Source organism: Micropterus dolomieu, linkage group LG14, assembly GCF_021292245.1.
Source record: "Micropterus dolomieu isolate WLL.071019.BEF.003 ecotype Adirondacks linkage group LG14, ASM2129224v1, whole genome shotgun sequence".
Lineage (NCBI taxonomy): Eukaryota > Metazoa > Chordata > Actinopteri > Centrarchiformes > Centrarchidae > Micropterus > Micropterus dolomieu.
This window is the reverse complement of record NC_060163.1, coordinates 12,076,936-12,096,616: the sequence shown is the minus strand read 5'-3', so window position 1 is coordinate 12,096,616 and position 19,681 is coordinate 12,076,936. Positions and strand designations below refer to the sequence as shown.

At 40.3% G+C, this 19,681-nt stretch overlaps 1 protein-coding gene across 3 annotated transcripts in view; it reads left to right on the top strand.

Moving 5' to 3' along the window:
- LOC123983184 (ankyrin repeat and fibronectin type-III domain-containing protein 1) overlaps nt 1–19,681 on the top strand; it is a 153,058-nt gene that overhangs the window by 28,062 nt on the left and 105,315 nt on the right. For 2 of the 3 annotated variants that reach the window (XM_046069324.1, XM_046069323.1), the window contains exons 3-4: nt 7,152–7,336; nt 11,426–11,664. In XM_046069324.1, coding sequence (XP_045925280.1) covers nt 7,152–7,336; nt 11,426–11,664 — 424 coding nt within the window. Of the gene's footprint in view, nt 1–6,909; nt 7,024–7,151; nt 7,337–11,425; nt 11,665–19,681 lie in introns of those variants that run through there. The other variant, XM_046069325.1, reaches the window with a different exon arrangement.

Sequence of the window (19,681 nt, the reverse complement as noted above, 5' to 3'; positions counted from 1 at the left end):
TTTACCATCACACAGCATTCATCAAGCTACTGGAAACTGACTCCCATTTAGCCAAGCCTTAATGATGATTTGACATCATGTACAGCGGCTTGAATCAAGGTTGGAGGGTGTAAACTCACCAGGCATTACTCTACTCAGCTGCTCAGAAATAGGTTTTAGTGTCAGGGTTGGGAAAATACTTCACCAGTTGCAGTTTCAGTCAGTCAGGTGGTTTCATGTGCTAATTTTAGCATTAAAATAGGTCACTAATACAAATTGTTGTACATATGTTGCACTAAAACCTGTTCTTGTGGAAGTGGGAGCAAGGCATATTGTAGCCCGCAGTGAGAAAGAGAACAGAAGCTTTTGCAAGGTCTTCTGAGCTCTTCTAATTGTCAGTCAAGCACGAGAAGACACAGAAGGAAGAGACCAAAGAGCCAGAGGATGAGCACTCAAAAGCATGCACAGAATGTGTTTGTGCTCAAATAAACTCATTATCCTATTTCAGCAAGTAGTGTACTTTCACACGTCACCATTGCATCGTCCTCTATTGTTTTGCCATCTCTCCTCTTCCTTCTCTTATTCACCTTGTTGTCTGTCATTCAATTTTTTTTTAAAACATATTCATTTACTGTTGTATTTTATTTTTTTTACACGTAACGGTGTTGCACACGCAGATTGACAAAGAAAGTGAGTTGTCTCCCTTGACTGCAGCACCAGACACTGGCACTAGAAAACATTCAAAGCACTTGGTTCTTACAACTTCGGGCAAGACATTGTTTTTGTGAAAATTCAGATTGCTGCTGGGTAGCAAAAATAAGCCCTCTCCTCCTCTCCTCTCCTCTCCTGCACTGCATGCTGCGAGTTTGGTGGTGTGAGAGAGCGTGTGAGGGAGTGTGTGGTGGTGAATGAGTTTGGAGTTAATTTACTTTGTTTTGTCTCTGATTTCCGCTTCATGTTCTGCGTGATAAGATAAGGGGAATTAATACTTTATTACGCGGATTGAAAAAAATAGAAAGAAAAAAAAGGGCTGATTGCTGTCTGGTTGTGGACATGTCGAAAATGTAAATCAGACATGGAGCAAGGATTGTAGCTGATCCCCATTTTACTGTGGAGGAAGTTTTGTAAGTGTTGGAGAACAAATTGGTTATGGCACCATAACCTACGGGGCTCGTATGAACAAGGCTGTCGTGTTTCTGAAAGAAGAACGCTTTGTCCATGCGCTGGTTCAGAACGGCGTCATATTAAGTGACTGTCTAATAAGTGTCACCCCTCTGGCTGTTCCTTCCACCTGGGTTACTGTATCGGGAATCCCTCCATTCATCCCAAACGAAGTGTTGGAGGAAGAGCTATTAAGGTTTGGAAAATTTGCAAGCGGTTTTCGAACTATTAATTTAGGGTGTAAGGACGCTAATTTGCAGCACGTGCAGTCTCTTCGCAGACAGGCTTATATGTTTTTGAACGATCCTACGCAAACTTCATCAGATTTGGAGAGGGATTTTACACTTGTGCTGGACAGATGAAATGTCTTGGACGCTTGCCCGGCATTGATGGACTTTCTTCTGAGTTCTACAATTGTTTTTGGGAGCTCTTGAAGAAGGACTTGCATGATGTTTTCAAAGTTCAACCAGTTGTACAAGAGCTGTGTTATCGCTCTTACCTAAGAAGGGAGACCTGGGACTTCTAAAGAATTGTCTCACTACTTTGTAATGTAAATGCTCTGTATTTGTATAGCACCTTTCTAGTCTTTTTCAACCACTCTTACACTACATTCACCATACACTGAGCCTAAGTGCTCAAACAGAAACTTACATTCACACACTGGCAGAAAAGGGGCAGTTCGGGTTCAGTATCTTGCCCAAGGACACTTCGACATGCAGCCTGGAGGGGACAGGGATTGAACCGCCAACCTTCTGATTAACGGGCAACCTGCTCTACATCCTGAGCCAAGTCTGGTGGGACTGAAGATGGAAAATCAGTGTGGTGTTGTATTGAGTGCCTACGCAGATGATGTCACAGTTTTCATTAAACAAAAAAAGGATATCAAGGTTATTATTCAGAACTTATCCCTTTTTGAGCGTGCATCATCTGCAAAGGTAAACTGGGCTAAATGTGAGGGTTATATTTAGAGCCCGACCGATATGGGTTTTTGGGGGCCGATGCCGATATTAAAGTGAAAAGGAGCCGATTTATGAGCCAATATTTCGATTTTGAGAGTAGACCCCTTTAATGTATAAACTACATTTAGAACAGGCCAATATTGAAAGCTGGTATGTATGTGGGCTATAAAACCTTTGCCTAAATGATTTATGTTAATAAAATTGATTACAGTCTCAAAAAGTGAACATGTAAACAATTGCACATCATTAGGTATTTGCTGCTGGAAGGTGCAACTTTTTCAGTGAGAGAGAATAATCATGTGTGTTTCACTTCACACATAATCTGCAATAATTTCAATGTAGCACATTCACATCCAGTCCATCCCTTTACCAGCACTCTTTAATTCTAACCAAAGCTACGTGAAACCATTTCTTAACCACCATTCTGTCTAAATCATGCCGTCTACGATTAAGTTACGGCTCTGATTATAGTTAGCTATATTAACACAGCCCTCTGTGTGTCTACATGCTGCAGGCTGGCGCCAGTAGACTCCGGTCAACTTCTTCTGTGGTTTTTGTCGTGAGGCAGTGTAGTTAACAGCTGCAGCGCGCTCTGGTGGGCAAACTATGCAACACCCATGACATGAGTGAAGTATCTGAATCTGTGTTTCTTTTTTAATAGTCATATATCTGCTGTTATAAACGGCCGATGCCGATTAAATGCAATTAGCTCATATCGGCCGATAATATCGTCCAGCAAATCGTTCGGGCTCTAGCTATATTTTGGGCCAGTGGGAAGGTACAGGACCCCCGAGACTTCCTGCAGGTCTGGAGTGGAACATAGAGGGAATAAAGCTCTTAAGTGTTTATCTGGGAAATGAACTTTTCCAAAAGAAAAACAGGGAGGGAGTTGTGGAAAAGGTGTGTGACCTGGGTCCTGCCTCAGCTGTCTTATAGGGGAAGAGTTCTGGTTGCAAACAATCTGATTGCTTCCATGCTCTGGCACTGTTTTGCTGTTCTAGAACCACCTGAGGGTCTGGTAAAACAACTACAAAGGAAACAGGTTAATTTTTTCTGGATTGGCCATCATCTGCTGTACTTTACCTGCCGACGGTGCAGACGGTGGTCAGGGTCTGATAGACAATCCGCAGTCGGATTGCAGCTTTTCGTTTACAGTCAGCACAATGCCTGCTATACAAAAAAAGAATACTGTGGACGGAGATAGCTGCCATGCTTTTAAGAGGAATTACGAATCTAACTTATGATAAGCTCCTCTTTCTGTTAGATATCAGTGCTTTTGACGGAGATGGAACACAACCTTATGGGAGTATTGGAGAAGAACCTCTTCTTTTTAATTCCATCATCAACAGCAAACTCCTGAATTCGCCAAGCATACAGAGAGTTATAATACAAGCAGGTTTATTGAAGCTGTCTGACTTGTTGTCCAATGGACGATGGAAATCCGCAGAAGAGATGAGTCTTGAGACTGGAATAAAATCAATCCGACTGTTTGAAACACTTATTGAGGAGGTCAGGTCGGCACTCCCTGGTCATATTAGGGCAGCGTTGGGGAGAGAAAAAACCCTCTGGAGGCCACTCATGAGAAGGAGTTCCCTGAGTTGAAGGTTTCACCGGCTATTGAAGATTGGAAGGAGAGAGGAGGGTCACTAATGTCCCTTAAAGCAGCGGAATGTGGAACGTTCAGTGGAATAAATAGAAAGACGCTGTACATCACAAGTGTTAAAGTCCTTAACCTGGCTGCATTGGCAGAACTGAAAGAATTAAAGTGGTCAAAGGTGTTTACACCGGGTTCTTCCCCGCAGGGGCAGCTGGAGGTCCCTGTATAAGGCCCCCATAGAGAAACGCACTCACATCTCCAGTGGAGGATTGTGCATGGGGCGGTGGCTACGAACAGATATGTGGCACACGTTGACGCCACAACTAGCACGAGCTGCCTCTCCCAGGAGGAAACTCTGGAGCCTTTGTGGCTGAGATGCCCCAGGTTAAACAGGGTTCTCTCCTTAACAAAAAAAATGGTTTATGGATTAAGTGAGGATTTTAATGACTGTGTTTTCATATTTGGTCTTAAGTATAAACCTGCCTCAAAAAAGAAAATTAGCATATTGAACTTCTTGCTAGGACAATTTAAACTGGCTATATGGTTATCAAGAAAAAACAAGGGTAAAGGTTTGGCTTCATGAGATGCTGAGCTGATAGTCAAAGGCCTGGTTGAGGCCCGGCTAAAGGTGGAGTTTGCTTGCAAAAATGACTGACAGAGTGGATAAATTTGTGACGTTTTGGGGTGAAAAAGATGTGCTATGTTCGGTGGATCTGGAGTCTTTATGTCTGTCTTTTAGCTAGCTGTTGGCTTTTGTATTGTGATGATTAGGTAATGGTTTTTTAAATTATGTAGTTGTGCCAATAAAGTATTGGTAAAAGTCAAAGTCTCCTCTCCTCTCCTCTCCTCTCCTGCCCCCCCCGTTGTTATAGACAGAGTCGCTTAGCAACAGGTTTGTAGGATGATTGAGGCACAAATTGTCAGAGTGGCCTGGGCCGGCTGTTCAGCCCAGTGTGTTATCATCATGATGTGTTGATGGGAGATCAACTGTGTGTGTGTGTGTGTGTGGTTGTATGTGTATGCATGTGTTTTTACCGATGGACCCTGAGATATTTCATCTTATGCCAACTGTAAGATGTGTGTGTATGCTTGTGTGTGTGCTTCAGGCAAATGTTTATTTTCATGCAAGTCAGTATGGATTGCTGTGAAGTGAGAGACCTGCCTGTTTCTAATACCATCAAAGTGTGTATGTGTGTGTGCTACAGTGTACCTGCATGTACACAGCCATTACCAGCTCTTCCTCTGATCTTCAGCACTACAAAAGCATCATTCATCATCAGACTGTCCCGCGTCCTCCACGTCTCTGCTTTGAATCTCATTCAGGGATTCTCTGATCCCAGGTCAAATATTCACAACTGCAACACCCACCTCCTCTATCAGGGGAGTCGTTTACTAGCTGACAGCGGGCATACTGTATGTCAGTGCTTCTTAAGCCTGCAGATATGCTGACATAGAACTGGCTGTCGGTTCACCTGATAGCTCCCTGGTGATAAATAGCCCCAAGCCTGAAAACACATCCTGAGCCAGACATCTGAGAGAGTTTAAAGAGAACTGAAGTATTTCACTCGAACACAGGCAGATTTAGAGTTTTACTCAGGAGCACTTGTCTGTAAAATGAAACAAGTAGCTTATAAAAGCATGCTGGCACTAAGAACGTTGCAATTTAATGTGTAATGCATATACAACTGAATGATGCTACATGCTGAATTAATGATTAATAATCTTGTATTGTAAGTCAAGCCTTTAATGGATTAGATATGATTCCATGCATAGATCAAAGGATATGGAATTGGGTGGCTTACGTCAGATAATGCTGATGATATTTGATTAAATATGCTCATTGGGTAATGAGGTGAAATTGTTTTGCCACAGTTACCAGTATTAAAGCCCTTTTCGCCACATATGACACATTTATATGCAATCATAGTCTAATTCTAAATCAGAATAAGACAAACAAACCTCAAAACAAACCTCAGCTCAGTAATTTAAATAAATAAATCTCAGCATAAATCAAAGGCTGAAACCCTGCAAATGTCAGGACACACAAACCTGGGGGAGCTCAGCTTGCACGTCCCTGACTGATTTCAAGCCTCAGATCATGTGTTCTGCACCTAAACTTGAAAAAGAGGGAAGTTAGACATCTTCCACTTCTGCCAGATAGACTCTGATGTCTGAAGTGCTGGCCACGTTTCATTGAATCTGATCACATCACGCTGATCAGAGCTGGCATTGGAGGAGGATTCGCTGCAGTAACTCAGTGTTGTTGGGGGTTTTTGTTCAGGTTTTATCTCTGTTCCATTATACATGAGACACAAGGATTTTAGGGATGATTTTATATAATATTAACCACATCTGTTGTAATGTAATGTGATATTGGCAATCTAGGATTTGTGTACTTGCCTAAGACGTTTTGACTGATATATTTTTTTCTGCTTAAATACACATAACAAAGTATGGCTATGACATGATACTGCGATAAAACTAGGGGTGTTGTTTCTGTTTGTACTTAGAGTAATAGGGAAAAAAACACTCATCTGTGTCTTCTTTGAAAATACAATTTAAATACAAAGGCCACCTTAAGACAAAGCTGTTGATATATGCATATTATTTGACTGTGTAGTGGCTTGTCACCAATTTGCTGTTAAGCTGATCTTGTGATTGTGGCTATTGATTGGGGTCCCACTGGAGCATGTGTGGTATCAACTGCTATCAAAGAAAGCCATTTCTATTGGTCGTGTTCCAAATGGCCTACAGACTGATTATGCTGAGTTGGAAGTAATTACACTAATGATCAATACAGCTGCTGTCTTGTTGCTCATTAACAGTAAGCTGTGTGTGCGTATCAATGTTTGTGTATGGGTGGGTGTTTGCGTACATGTGTTGGTATTGTATTGCACAGGGATAGCTTAAAGGATAAGTTCACAAATGTCCATGTTTGTCTTAGAACAATAGCTACTTGAAGCCAGGTTTGCCTTGCTGGAATCATCCCTCCCAGGTTCACACCGACCATTAAAAGATTCCTTCTTACTATGTTTCCAATGGAAGTGACCATCTGCAGCCCACTCTCGATGCAAAAATGCATTCAAAGGTTATCTGAGCCTTAAATAAGGAACACTGTACTAGCCATTATGCAACCAATAGTATCTTTTCATTAGATACAGAAGAAAGGAAGAGTCATTTACAGCAAAACCATTGTTCTACATTTGCCAGAAACTACTTCATGTGACGTAAACCAAACATCCACGAGCAAGCATGGAAAGAGTAGACATTCCACAGAAACCACCAGACCACCAGACCATCTACCAGCGGTTGAACAGAATTTAAAAAGTTTAGTACAGCACATTTTTTTTAAATAGTAGTTTCCATAGATGGATTTGTTCGGACTGGCTGCTAGTGACTGGAAACAAAATGCTCCCATGTAATTGTCTATTTGCTTGTCTATGCTTTCTAACCAGGTCACTGGAAAGGAAGTTGCAGAGACCCCTACTAGCGAAGTCCCGTACTCTCCCCAGCATACCCCAGTCTCCTACTGTGTCCAGGGTCCATCACTCGGATTTCATCGGTGGGAGTCCTCCTCGCAGGAAGAACCCGCCCGCTGCTGCCACCAGCCACCCAAAGGGCTGCACTCTGCCACCTGCAGGTAAATATAAAACGGAATTTGGCAACTACTGTTTTTTTTGGGGGGAGCATTTGTTTACAAAAAATATCAGGCGACTTTGTTGAATCGACTGCATCTGTGTGATTCTTCCATATCCTTTGTTTGTGTGTTTATTCATTTGTTTAAGTAATATCTCTGACAAATCACTAATCCGATTTTGACAAAGCCTGAGTAAATTCTCCAAAATCTCCCAAATGTACTTCAGCAAACAATTATGGCATTGCCGCTCAAAACCCTTCTTTTCATCCTGAAATGTCTGCATCTGTCTGACTTACATTGTAGGGAAAGGAAAGCCCCTTTAGCTTTAGCAGCAGGTTCTTATTCATTTGCCAACAATCACTGTATGTCTCGCTTGTTTATGAATCAAACGCCATGTCTTCACTTGAGAGGGAAAACTGTCATGGTGAAGCCTCAAGTTGTAACCTGCTGACAGAGATATCTTTCATCTTCTGGATGGATGGGTGAGGTGTTTTTTCAAGGATGAAAACATTTATAGGCTAGGTGGTGAAAATTTCACGTGAAAGGAAACCTTACAGTAGGCCTTGGTACGCTTTCCAGATGTCCAAAACATGTCTATCTATCTTGGTCAGGTCCCCCTCCCTCCTAATCTCAGGGGACTTCCTGGTTAAATAAAGCAAATGGCACATAAAAAACGTTAATACATTAACATTGAATAAATTAACACAAATGAAGGTACTAGTAGAAACAAAACAATCGAGCCAAGAATTTGTCAAATATTCATAAAGGTATGAAACATTATGCTTGAGCTTGCTTTTTAACAGTTTCAAAAGTGACCTACATACAGTGTGTTTTAATACATTCATAATTTCTCAGTGGATAATTTAACATCAGTTGATTCTGCTTCTAGCAGCTCTCACAATTTTCCAAAGTGGGTCATTTGTAAAGTAATCTTCTCTATAACCCTTGAACACCACATTCAAGACTTGGCCAGACTTCATAATCGTCAGCAAGCCAACAACCATCACATCACAGCAGGACATGCCTCAGGTCCCTACACACCTGTCTCCTCATTCATGTCCATTGACACACACAGAGCTTTCACGTGAGGCACACACAACCTCAGTCCTCCACGTCCCGAAACCGCACTCTTTTGAGAGAAAAGAAATGTGTCTATTATGCAAAGCCAGAAAAGAAACGGCAAACATCAGAAGAAAGAAACTTTTATTAAAATAAGGCAAAGTCTTCTACTTGAAATAAACCGAAGTCCCAGTGGATTCACGGAGAGACAGGCAGCAACACAGGAGGTACCGACTTCAAACAAATCAAACAACACAGTCACCATGCGCCCAAAATTTAATGTTGACCATAAATAAACTATAAATTATCAGATTATCAAAGTGACCTAAAAGTAAATCTTCCATCCCTAAGCACCAATAGCAAGTGGCAATTCATTTAGCTTAAAAGGTATGTTTGGAGACTGTTTCTGCCCTTTTCCACCCTCCTAAAGCCAAAGTGCCAAACATGTAAGGGCACATTTGACTTTAGTTTAGATTCAGTTAATATTAAGAATAATTAATTGTGTCCCTTCCTTGATTACTCATCACCAAAACAGTGTGCAGTGGTTAAATGAATAAAAGCTGAAGGAGGAAACATGATATAATAATAATTAACTAATAAAACTAATCTCTCGGCAAGAGACTTTCTTTCTCTCGCTCCCTCCCTCCCTTCGACTAGCTCTCTTTACCTTTTACTGTCCCACCATCTCCCTTGTTTGATCTGTCAAAGTGTTATGTTCTCAATAAACCCATTTTGGTAGAAGAGCCAAGCCCAGACCTCACAGCTCTTATGCAATAAACCTTTACTGTTACTACTTTTAATGATCCTGGACTTGATACTTGTCAGTGATTGTTTTTTTTTAGCCGTTCCATTTGATGTCCTGACTTTACCTCTCTGAGTCCGAATTTCTGTCCGAGTCTGTCTCTCTGCCTGTTCTTCCTTTCGCCCCACTGCTGCTCTGTTGCAAATATCAAATTGAGAGCGACTTCAGTCTCACGTGGCCCCTTGTTGCCTAGCAACCACTGTCATCGACCATGATGCTGCCTCTCTCTGTCTACCCCTCTCTCTCTTAATCTCTCCAGTTGTGCTGAGAAAACTTTTTTTTTAAATTCAAGTTGTTCAATAACCCAGGTACACGTCCTTCATGGATTTTAACAACATCCCGTATTAGTGACAAGAATGCCTTGGATCTCGCATTGGGAGTTGCTCCCCTGTCCTTTTGTTGCAGTGTTATTTGGCCCAACTATGAAAGCCAGATGCATTTTGGCTGCTGTTCAGACAGTGGAACTGATACTGTCATATTTCACACTCTGAAGATCATTCATAAGCACACACAAAAACAGTCTCTGCCAAAAGAGCTGCTGTTGAAATCATTTAATAAGGGATGTCATTACAAGGCTAAGGGTTAAGATGTGTATTGAAGTACACAAGTTAGACAAAACACAAAGTATAACTTCAGAACTACAATATTCCACTGGCTCGACCCCTTGTCTTACACTAAGTAGACAACATATATTTGTATTTATTGCTCTATCTTAACTATAATATATGATCCAACAGTAAAAAAAGCAAGGCCATCAGTCTCAAATTGATTGACAGATTTTTTAATACAAGCCCTTAATGATAGACAACAACTAAATCTAAGTCTAAGACTAAGACTAAGTCTTTGTTCTTAATACTTTATATCAGTGATGTTTTTTTAAAAGAGTAATATATGCTGTCAAACTTAAGCACAGTGGAATATGAATGTGGAAAACATTTCTTAAATGAAAATTTGTACGAGATATCTAAACCATGAACATAACCCAAAACCATAAGGAGGAAAATAGTACCATTAATGAAAACCATCATTTTTAAACAAGAAAAGAATCTTGTGACCAACGCTGCAGTCATGTAATGAGTTATCCTCTAATTATATCCATTATAATTATGTCACCAACAAAAGTTTACTGATTTGTCTGTTAGCTAACATTAGCCATTTGTAGCTAGCTTCAAACATTACAGTTCTTCAGGTTAGATTTTTGAGAAATGCTACTGAGTCCTTGTCAGATGGAAAAGCATGAAAATGGAAATGAAGCTGTTTCAGTTTGTTGTAAGAGCAGTGAAGTTAATTAAGAACAAGACATTTGCAGCTCCAGTGTACCGTTCTATCGTTTTCGTTCATGGTTTAGATATCTCATTTACATGATACATTCTTTTCATTTATGATGTTTTCTATATTTACATTCCACTGAGCTTAATTTTACAGCATAGAAACATGCCATATTTTGATTTATGAGTAGCTGGCAAATAAACAAAATGAAAATTTCTCATCTAATGGCTGTATGTAGGCTAGTTAAATTATATCAGTATTTATGGTATAAAAAACTGATTGAGACTTATTTTATTATTTGCTGTAAATTACTTGACAGTGTCCCTCACCTTGAAGTACAGAATTGCTGTAGCTTCGCCATCATGCATCAAGTGCTGCAAGTAACTTAAAGACCACTGAGTGTTTTACGAGTGCTGTTAGTCAGATGTTGCTGGATGGATGCTGACAGGAAGTCTGTCAAACATCAAATGCAGAGTGATGGAAATACATTGTGATTAGTTTAGCTGGCCTGCGTTCTGACAGTACACATCCATCTCTGTTGTGTGACTGCGAAAGCCATCATGTCAGAGCTGCAGAACAACCCCACTGTCACTGCAAATTTGTTCCTCTGCATTTTTCATGAGCCATCATTTCCATCGAGCGTATGGAGTCATAATCGAGTTGTTAAGGATGCGGGCTGAGAATAATTGGTTGTTGTAAAATATTTCACCTTAAAAGGAAGCTTAATTACATTCAGGAAATATTTTCTGAAAGCAATCACCTGATGACAGGCCACAATTTGTGCTAGTTTGCAATAATTGAGCAGTAGAAACAAATATTCTGTCCAATCTGTCTTGCTCTCATATATCTTCTGCGTGCAACCCTTCTCTTTCCATTTTCTTACTTCTTCTCTTGTTTCATTCGTGGCTATACCCTAATCTGATCATGTGTCCCTTTTGTTCCTCCCATCTACTCTCCTCTAGGGGAACTGTGGCGTTTGGAAGATGACATGGAAGGCGAAGATGAGCCTCAGCACGGTCGGTGCACCGAGGCCCGCCCTCGCTCCCAGTCACCCTTTTCCCACTTCCGGGCGCGAGCTGCCTACCTCCGCAAGAGCGTCTCAGCTGATGACAACCTGGACATGGGCTCGGACTACAGCTCTGGGACTGTAGTCGAGGGCAAGCCAACCCGTGGCAGTAAGGGCAAGCTGAAGAGAAAGTTTGTAAGTTTGATCCCTCTTTACATATTATTTAAGGTGAAGTATGAGTTTGGCTCAAAATAAAACTTTTTTTGCTTCTGTCCAATTATGAGTGGCTACATTCCATGTTATCACACAATTCAAACATTTTGGTAGGACGGCAGGTCCAATTACAAATGTTTTCTTTCTTCATCTCCAGATTCACATATTCCGATAAGCAAAGGCATGAATTCATTCGGACACATGCTCACACATACACCCATGCAGGCACACACCCATAGACACGCATTACCACACCATGGCACAATGTCACCCTTGGCTTTGGCTTAGACAGACTTGATTGGATTTGAAGTGATCCCTATAGTACGTGGCTGTTTAGTAGAACATGGCATATTCTCGCTGTGAGAATATGCCATCACGCAGACATTCACAGCAGCTCTCAAATGAAGACACCATGACTCTCTGTTTGCCTGTTTTTCTCTCACAGTCTCTTACCTCCCTTTACTATTATTTTGTTATTTTTTCACAATTTGGATCCACCTTACTTACCCCACTTGCAGCTCAGCGTCTGTTATCAGATCCTATGCTAATACAATATAAATCTCACTTTTGGGATCCTTAGGGAGTGCCCTTTAAGGGACAGTGTTTTTTTTTACAAGAATTAACAGCAACACAGCACAGAAGTTACAGATTACAAAATATTTTAGTAGTAAATATTTTAGTTAAGTATTTGCAAAGTTATATTTTTTTCACATCTCCATAGAACATGCAGAACACAAAACATAACACTGAGGCAGACCATGATAAAAAGATGTTGAAACAAGACAGACACTATGAAGCAATGCATGGTTGATGATGTATTTGGAGTTATTTCAGTGGTAGCACAAATTGAATCTGAATTTAAGTTTTGAATTTGAAATGTTCAATTTGAATATTGTATGAAAATTTAAATTGAATCTAATGGTTTGAAATAGAATTTCAACTGGTGAATATTATGTCCAATTTCAGTGTAGAATTCAGTTCTGAAATTCATTTTCTCAAAATTCCGTTTCAACTCTGAGGTACTCGAGCTCCAATTCAATTCAGCACCTTTCTAGGTATGTAGCCATACACAGTGAGTTGAAATTAAATTTTTTGAAACTGAATTTGAAAACTGAATTCCAAACTGAACTTCGAGCTCCACCAAAATTGAAATAATACTCATAAATTGAGAGAGTAAAATTAAATTTCAAACCATTAGGTTAAATTTCAGTCTGTGAAATACAATTTCAAATTAAGCTTGCAATATTCATTTTGAACATTTGAAATTCAAAACTATTTAATTCAGATTCAATTTGTGCTGGCACTAAAATAACAATAGAGGGATGAAGCTAAAAAATTGAGGGTGAGTGTGTCCTAATTTGGTATGCTAATGTTAGTCTAGTTACAACTTTATTTAATTTAATTTTGTTCTAAATGTATTTTTAATTGTATTTTAATTAGGAAAGGCGAGCCCCTTGTAAAATCTATTAAATGTTTAAGCCACTTCTGTGTGTGTGTGCGTTGTGTGCAGGTGACAGAGAGAGGGGAGACAGGGAGGGAACACCAAGAAAGACGTTTTTGCAAAGTACTATAATTAATACGACTGAAACAAAGGGTATAATTACACAGGACTATTATCATTTCACTATTATTTCTAGCTTCTAAAACTATTGACAAACTTGAATAATTGTCTTATTGTTTAATAGTAATATTGTATAGTTTGTTATAATTTCAACAAGTTCGATGTCTGTTTCACTGGATTTTTTGGGGCCAGTGATGCCAGACAGGGACTGCAGGCTTGGTGAATATGCATTAAAGATTGAAGACCTCTATATTGTCCCTTTGTCATCGGATCAGGTAACTGGAGACCTCATTACCAGCCTGAGCTTTATAATTGATTCTCCAGTGTCACAGGTACAACAGGACACCAGCATAGGTAGGGGGATAGTCTGGTGGAAGAGTTCTTTTTGCTATAGTACAGCACTGGATGTGGATAGATGCTATCTAAAAAGGAGATATTGCACTGATAAGGGGATATTTTTGATAGCCGATCTTCAGACACAAGTAGTTGAAAGGGTCGTCGGGATTTCAAATGGAACTCACATGTCAGAGCTCGAAAGGACTTTTCGTTTATCATCCTTGACACATCTCGTGGGCGCATGAAACAGATATTGCTGGTTGGAGTTTGAGTACTTTATCGGTACAATCAAAGACCAAAGTCAGATCTGGAAAGGAAAGAAACTCATTACACAAGCTTTTTATCGTAGTCCACAGTTCAGCATCTTGACCCGAGCAGTCAAGTGTATGTGTTGGTGTAATGGGGACCGCACTGGATCTGATGACCTGCCGCGTGTGTTTTGGGGTGAGACTTCAAGCAATGTTGTCTTCTAATAGCACACAGCATTTGTCTGGTGTGAAATATAGCACCATAACCAACAGTTTACATTCTTACACTTAATGTTATGCATTTGGTGGATGCTTTTATTCAACGTCCCTTTTTGTGTAGCTTAACAGGGGCGGATGGGAAACAGACAGAAATAAAAACACATTAACAGTTCATCAGAGAGACAGGTTATATAAGGCAGCAGTGTCGAGGTTTCTTCCACTTAACAACATATATTTCTTTTAATTTATCTCCACCTGTAAGAAACAAACTTAAACTTGGGAGAAAGATAGGAATTTATCTCACAGTAGGAATGGTTTTTATGCTTCTCTGTCTCAGTCTTTTCTTTTCCTAACTCTGCACAAAAGCAGCAGTGTTGGCATGTTGGTTGTGGATGCAAGGAGAACATATTTAGCTCACTTTCGTCATTTATACGCTCGTCGAGCAGTGCTCCATGAAAATTAAGGGCCAAAAAACAACCGCTGCCTGGCTCACACGAATTGCTGCAATGTAAAGGCCTGGAGGTGAATTATTCTGGAGGCTGGCAGTGACACAGCAGTGCAACAATGACTTAATATCAGAACAATGATGCTGCAGCACAAATTGAGTTATACTGAGTAATTGTGTCTGTGTGTTAAATATATATCTGCTGTATATTATGAAGACATGAATGGAAATGGTATAGCCAGTTAATCACGCAATGAAAACTGTTCAAATTTTTTGCATCACTGAGACCAGCTAATATTCGGAGGGTGTACGAATGTGTCCTAGTTCGTGAGTTTACGTGTTTGATTTTTGTGTGCGGACTAGTGTGATGTATTTACATATGGGTGTGGGACTATAATCTTGGTATAGAAAGGGCTTACAGAGGTGCAAAGCGATTTGAGTTGTAAAGTAGAAGGAGAAAGGAGGCAGAGACAATGAAACCCCATATTTGTCAAACTGTGTACTACAGTGAAAGTCAATTGTCTACCATAACAGTATCACTTCGTCTCCAGCAACTTTCCCTCTTAGCTATCACACTCAGAGTGCTGCATATCTTCTGTTTTCAAGGTCATACCTTTCTTCTCAGCAGCATACAGCATGATAAAGTTGTTTTCCTGTTACATTTTGTGTTAAAATAGCAACTATTCCCCGGATACTGCGCACAAAAGCAGCAGCTTGTGACTTTTTCGAGAGCTCCTTTCATTTTTACGAAGACAGAGACTAGAGCTTGGTTCGGCTATATTACAGTAAAGCAATGACGATGGGGGCTTAAGTGTCTTCCTCAGTGACCATTAAGCAGCAGCTCTCACTTCATCTGTCCATTCTTCAATTTAGCAGAGCGTAGCTAAAAACACTAGTAGCATTTGTAGGATATGGAACTGCTGTATCTAGCTGGAAACATGAGAAAGAACCCACTCCTACAGAGTCAAATATCTCTGCAGGATGGAGTAGTGGTTGTTTTTGTCTTGTGGTGTTTTCTGTGGGTTTCAAGTAAATCAGGAAATTATGACAAACAACTATTTGCATCTCCGATTTGTGAATAAATTGAACAGATACCTGCCTGTGTGTATGTACAGTATGTGTGTGGATGTATGTGATTTAACTGCCGTCTCCTGTTGTGACACTGTAAACAATGATGCCTGAAGAACAGCTGGAATCCGTCGCCTGATAATGTCACTCGCTTCAAATCGAGTTTCACCTCATTCTTCACACTGCTTCCACAGTATTGGTTTAACATTTGGGCACTGACCTGAAGTCACCTTCATGCTGCTGAAAGCATCACGAGATGATGACAAATTATATCTGAAGGAAGTATCCATTTATAAAAAAAAGAAAAGTCTAGACTGTAGCTGGAGACATAGCTTGTCATCTGCTGTACAAATCACAGGGAGCCGTTTCTGAGGCGATACCAGTGTGCCTCATAACAACAATCAGAATACATTCCAAGTTAAAATCAATCAATTGTAATCTAATCTCCTGACATATTGCGGTTTAATCATATTGGATTTATTTTAAATGAGTTTGCAAATGTGAGTAACTAAATGAAAAATTTACTTCTGCAAATGTGTATGTGTGTGTGTGCGTGTGTGTGTGTGTGTGTGTGTGTGAGTGAGTTTTATGTATAAATGTGTCTGAGTGTGCAAATGCACTCAAAGCGTAGCAGCAGCAAGCTAAGGGGCTGAGTAATCAAAGTACAGACCGTATCATTTCTGTTGATTGAACGGCTGTAGCTTCATAATGTTTTGTCCGTGCTTATTTGCAGCACTTCAGTCTGACTCAGACTTCAGATGACTCACAAAGTTCCGCTATTAAATGAAACAAGGGGAGTCACTTTCCCTTCAATTTACTCATAAACTGGGGGATGCAAATAGTTGTTTGTCATCATTTCCTGATTCACTGGAAACCCACAGGAAACATCACAAGACAAATTCAAACAGATCATGCACATAGATACATACTCACACACATGCAAGACTTTTAATACTGCGCTGGCAGGAAACTCAGTGGTACCCAGTTTGTCCAATGAGGCGAATGATATTCAGCATGTTGCTTTGGTCAAAAGGCTCTGGGTTGTCTGGATTGGTTTAAGAGATGTGCCGCTGTTCCCTGTGGTTTAAGCTCTGCCTCTCTTTGGAATCATTAATGCTGTCAGGATACAGACGCAGTGTGTGCTCACACATAATCATTCATAAACACACACATCACACACATGAAAGATGAAGCCAGAGAACAGCTTGCGTAAATACAGATATCAGATATTGAAATGGTATTGGCGAGCCAGCTTAGAAGTAATATAGTACTGCCAGTTCTGAGGTCTATCTCATCTTACCACCTGATCCGTTTAGAAATCAGCACATTTGCCTCTCTAATAGAAAGTCTTCACCTGAGGTAAGGACTGCAGGGACCTATTCAAAGATTTCAATCAACAGCACTAAGGATTCTGCAAAGCTATTGCTTTTGATTTAAAAAAGACGGTATCCACTCAGCCTGACCTGCTCACAAAATACCTTCAATGATTTTCTATTGTATCCTTTTGAAGACAGACCTTCCTTAGTTGTCCTGGGGATTATTAAATGAAAGAGAAGCATCCTAATAGTTTGTAATGGGCTTTTTCCTTGACAGTTGTTTATTTCCCATCTGTTTCAACCAGTTTTGTGCTACAGACTAAACCTCTTTTTGGACGCAGTGTGTTGTTTTTGCGGTGAAGACTAGAGTCTTCACTCACACAGAGCCGGACCAGGAACAGAACATCATGGGCATCATTCGCAAAAGTTTTGTTTTAGACCTGGTCCATCAACCACCTACATAATTGGTTCTCTGTCAACTGCTGGATATTCTTGTCTGTACACCAGCCACCCTTTTCTATTGGTTTTCTTCTGAGTAGATAGCATATAGTCAGCATTGGTGAGCTTATCAGAGGGGTGAGGATATGTATAGTTTTATATGCGAGTGTCAATTAGACCAGGACCACACTGACCGATATAGTGAGCTTAAAGTGGCTTAGAGAAGGATACACTCGCAGAGTGGAGTGTTTATTCTCTGCGGGATTGACTATACTAGCAACCCTTTCAGATTACAGGAAGTTATTTGTTTCAATGTTAACGTAAGAACTTTTTAGAAGAATTACATGATGGAGCGTTGAAACAGTGGCTGCACTTGTGCTTGGACAAAAGTTGATGTGTCTACTCTGAATTGAGGATGGTAGTTAAAATTGAATGACCAGACAGTGTCTTTATTTCTGTCTTAAATTTTTCATTTATGGCAAGGGTAAAGCTAAATGACCTTGAAGCACTCAGAACACTCTAAGTGGCTGTAGACACTTTTAAAAAATGTATGATGATAATGATTATAAATGCGTTCTGCAATATTTAGATGCCTTTGTGCAGGAGTGATAGATTTTTAACTGGGAACTAGTCCCACTTGAAACTGTAATGATACCATGGATACTCAACTCTGATGAATATTTTTATAGATAGTGTGTATAAATGTTGGTGCTGTGATGCTGTTGGATAACCACAGGGAGTTGTAGTGGAGGGCCTCAGTGTGCACAGCCGCTTAATGCTCTGATTACAGTTATTAAAAGGTGAAGTGGTTGTTTGTAGTGACACTCCTGTATAACACCAGCTAAGGGTCGAGGGTCGTGGGGGGGGATCCTGTTAAGCATTATCATGAAAATGTCATCGCTTTTGTACAGTGTCCACCTCCCAGACACCAACATGTACACACCTGGACACATCTACTGAAAGGCCCAGGATGACAGATGTTGAACGGCACACTGGCAGCAGTTTGAGAGCACTGTTCTGTCAAGCTGCCGAACTTCCAGTACCCTCAATCAAAACAGGATGCCTCAAGGCCTTTGCAGCATTAGCACAGTTAATACTGGGGTAATTAGCCTGATGAGGAGGGCCATGTGGAGCCAGGGGAAGGCATGGTGGTGGATCTCCAGTTTTCCTTGCTGTGATATCATCCTCACTGTCTTTATTCATGCAGTTCCCCACCTTTTCTACACTTTTCATTGTCTACCATGGTTAGTAACTCTTTGTCTGTGAGCATCTTTCTCATCCTCCAGAAAGATAATGAGAACTAAAACCACAACTGTTCTGGCGTTGAATAGTCCTGTGGTCACTTGGCTAATCCCTCCTAATTAGCTAGATGAACTAACCATAGCACAAGTGCCAGAGTACCTAAGAAAGACTTTGATCACCAGTGGCAGCAATACCAAATCTTACTTAAATGGCTGTTCCATTTTTGAAAAGATTTAATTATATTATATTATATAATATTGTCATGTAAAAGACTATGATATTGACAACTTTGAATTAGCTTCACATGTTCCCTTGTAAAACAGGACTTGTGCTCGTATTTAACATTGTCGGCATCCTTATTTCTAGCAGTGTGGAAGTTTGATTTTGTTCACAAATCTAGACTCAGCTGTCCAAGATCAACAGATGAGCTCTTCTTTACTGTGGATTTTCTAATTTACATTTGGCTTGCTCTGTTCCACTGCAACTAAGAAATGTTTTCGACACACAAATAAGCTTAACTAAAGTCCCTAATTGCCGGTATGAAAAATACACCAGCTGTAAGGACTGCATTGAGGATTGAAAACAATGTGCTCCGTCAGTGCTGTTAAAGTGCCCAGTGGAAAAAGAGCCAGACTGAAAATGTGATTACTTTCTTCCCATCACATCTACTCCCTGTATCACGATGCTGCCGTGTTGGCACTTCTCTATCTAACACCTTCCTTTTAAATTCCACCTTTGGATGCTCTTTGTCTGGTGTGTAATATTTATCATGCATTCCAGGAGTGTGCTTCAGTTTATTTTTTGGCGTACCTACTCTTCTTTAGTTTAGATCACATAGCATAGCAAGGGTGTGTATCATCTAGCTGTTATGCAAATGTATGCACGAGTTTTGTAAAACTAAGAGTTATTATGATAACAGATTTTACATCCTCATTGACAAACCAACATACCTACAATCATTCTAGCTGATTAATGCCAAACTCCTGGATAATAATCTCTAATTTATGCTTTGCAGCTGCATGCCACTGCCAGCTCTGGTCATTCTAATACTGGCCATATGGTGGCAGTATAATACCACTCAATGGGAATTGAGTCAATACAATGTCAATACAATCCCTCACCTCAC